Consider the following 2,323-nt stretch of genomic DNA (forward strand, 5'->3'; position numbering starts at 1 on the left):
AGACAGAGGGGATGGATGAGGGCAGCAGGGGCTGGCTGCCCAGTCCCCCACTTGGGGGACATTGCTTCCACCCCCACAGCTCCTCTCCTCCCTCCCCCAGCCCCCCAGAAATGAATCAGGGCAGGACTGATAAAAATATATCCTTTATTCCTCTCTAAAAGCTATCAGTTAAACCTGTAACAAAGCATTATTATTAATTATTATTATTAATAATTATAAAAAACAGGGCCTGGGTCCAGCGAAGCATGGGGTGGGGGGTGGGGGTGGGGGTGCAGGGCGGCATCAAACCGTCCACAATAAATATTTCATTTACAGTGAGAAGGGAACCCCGTGGAGCCGGAGTAGCCAACAAGTGGCCAGGAAGGTGTGTGATACACCCAAGACAGCTGCTAGCTCTGGGGTGGCCACTCTGCCCGGGATGGGACGGGGCGCAGCCACACGCCCACCCATGGGCACCTTCAATCCAGCCAGGCATCCATCATGGGGGGTGGTGCAGACCCCCTCCGGGGCTGGGCAGTGTGGTCCCCAGGGGGTCACAGGCACTCATGCAGCACCTGCATGTTGGTGCAGTTCAGGCAGCTGACGTGGCAGCACCAGTGGAAGGTGCAGTTGCAGCGCTCAGTGACGCGCTGGGTGCGTGTGCGGTACCCGCGCCCGCAGCACAGCAGCTCACACCCATCCAGCCCCGGTGAGGAGCTGTTGCAGAAGCGCCCGGCTGTGCCCGCCGTCCCTGTCTTCCCACTGTAGGTGCAGAAATTGGGCGATTTCTCGAAGTAGACAAGGTCGTGGGGTGAGGGGGGTTTGTGGGCTGGGTTCTCAGGCTCCAGGTGATGCAGCTCCACCCGTGACGCCCGGTTGCTGCCCTTGTTGCCGTAGATGACACGGGAGGCACCATCAAAGCGGTCCTTCAAGACGTCACCCACAGCACGGAAGGTGGGCAGCCGCATCCAGCACGTGCGGACAGTACAGGAGCCTGACATGCCATGGCACTTGCATTCCTGACGCATCTCTGAGAAGACCGTCTGCAAGGGGCGGGGGGGGGAAGGCTGAGCAGCCTGGGACTCCCCTGGGGACCACCATGCTCCCACACCCCGCTTTCCCATGGCATCACATCGTGCTCAGCCCACCCAAAGCCGGGCGTGAAACACGTCTCTCATCATTCCCAATCCATGCATAGGGACAGGCTGAGGGGCTCTGCAGCCATGCCCATCCCCACCCCACCCCCCAGGGCTGCCTGCAGCCCCCCGTGCCCTCACCATGCGCCCAGCCTCGTTGTTGTGCAGGTTCATGAGGAAGCGCAGGTCACGGCCCTTCTCGCTGGAGTCCACGAACTCCCTCCCGAAGAGGCGCCCAAAGTCGATGTTGTCGCTGCAGCCCCCCCAGTGCCAATCGGGCCCCCCGGGGCCACGGCGCCGGTAGTCACAGGTGCAGGACTCGATGGAGCCCTCTGAGCAGGACCGGGCGACCGAGTGCGTCACGCCAGCGCTGGTGATGGCGAAGATGAATGCTGTCTCCCGGCAGCCTGTGGAGGGGAGTGGGACCTCAGGGTGCTGCCAGGGTGGGGAGGGGGCACCCACAGGCACCCCCAACCAACAGCCACGATGGGCTGGTGTTGGGCTGTGGGCTGGTGAAGCCCCGCAGGGAACCAGGGGTGCTTTGCCAAGCATCCCAGTTTGGGGTTGCTACAGAGGGGTCTAGGAAGCCCCACACTGCTTCCTGCCACCCTGTGGCCTCACCCCGGTTGACGATTTTGCCGAAGATGTTGGGGCCCTGTGAGGTGGGACAGTTCCAGCGGCGGGTGCGGGACTGCCACTTGCACTCCTTGATGGCAGTCTGGAGGCCGGAGCTGACACTGTGCAGGATGCCTGGGTTCTGGCGGATCAGCTTGCGCTGCTTGCGGCTCAGCAGCTGCAGGCTGGGGTCCAACACCAGCTGCACGTTCTTGGAGTCCGTCAGCAGGTTGGTGGACGAGGCCACGTTGATGATGCCCCTGCAGAGGGACCAAGGAGGGGTCCCTGGCATTCTGCTCCCCACCTCAATGCCCCCTGGGGGAGCCCGGACCTGGCTTCTCTCCGCTACTGGAGCATCCTCCTCCCTGGGCATCCCCCGCAGCCAGCTCCCACGTGGGGGTCTCAGCCCCATGTGCGTCCCCCTGGTCACACCTGCACACCCCATCCCCAGTGCCAGCCCCGCTCACCCCCTCCACCCCAGTGCCAGTGCCGGTGTCGATGGACTCACCACCACCGCCCGCTGTTGTTCACCGCCAGCGTGTTGGAGAGGGAGGAGAGGGCCAGAGCCCAGAGCGCCCGGCGCGCCAGCCCCA

At 63.4% G+C, this 2,323-nt stretch overlaps 1 protein-coding gene across 1 annotated transcript in view; it reads right to left on the minus strand.

Moving 5' to 3' along the window:
- Window positions 1–533: 533 nt before the first annotated feature.
- Window positions 534–2,323, minus strand: part of WNT1 (wingless-type MMTV integration site family, member 1) — a 6,244-nt gene continuing 4,454 nt past the window's right edge. The window contains exons 2-5 of the mRNA XM_009883190.1: window positions 2,239–2,321; window positions 1,737–1,990; window positions 1,257–1,522; window positions 534–1,022 (exon numbers count right to left, since the gene is read on the minus strand). Coding sequence (XP_009881492.1) covers window positions 534–1,022; window positions 1,257–1,522; window positions 1,737–1,990; window positions 2,239–2,321 — 1,092 coding nt within the window. The remainder of the gene's footprint in view (window positions 1,023–1,256; window positions 1,523–1,736; window positions 1,991–2,238; window positions 2,322–2,323) is intronic.

Source organism: Charadrius vociferus, unplaced genomic scaffold (assembly GCF_000708025.1).
Source record: "Charadrius vociferus isolate BGI_N301 unplaced genomic scaffold, ASM70802v2 scaffold564, whole genome shotgun sequence".
Classification (NCBI taxonomy): Eukaryota; Metazoa; Chordata; class Aves; order Charadriiformes; family Charadriidae; genus Charadrius; species Charadrius vociferus.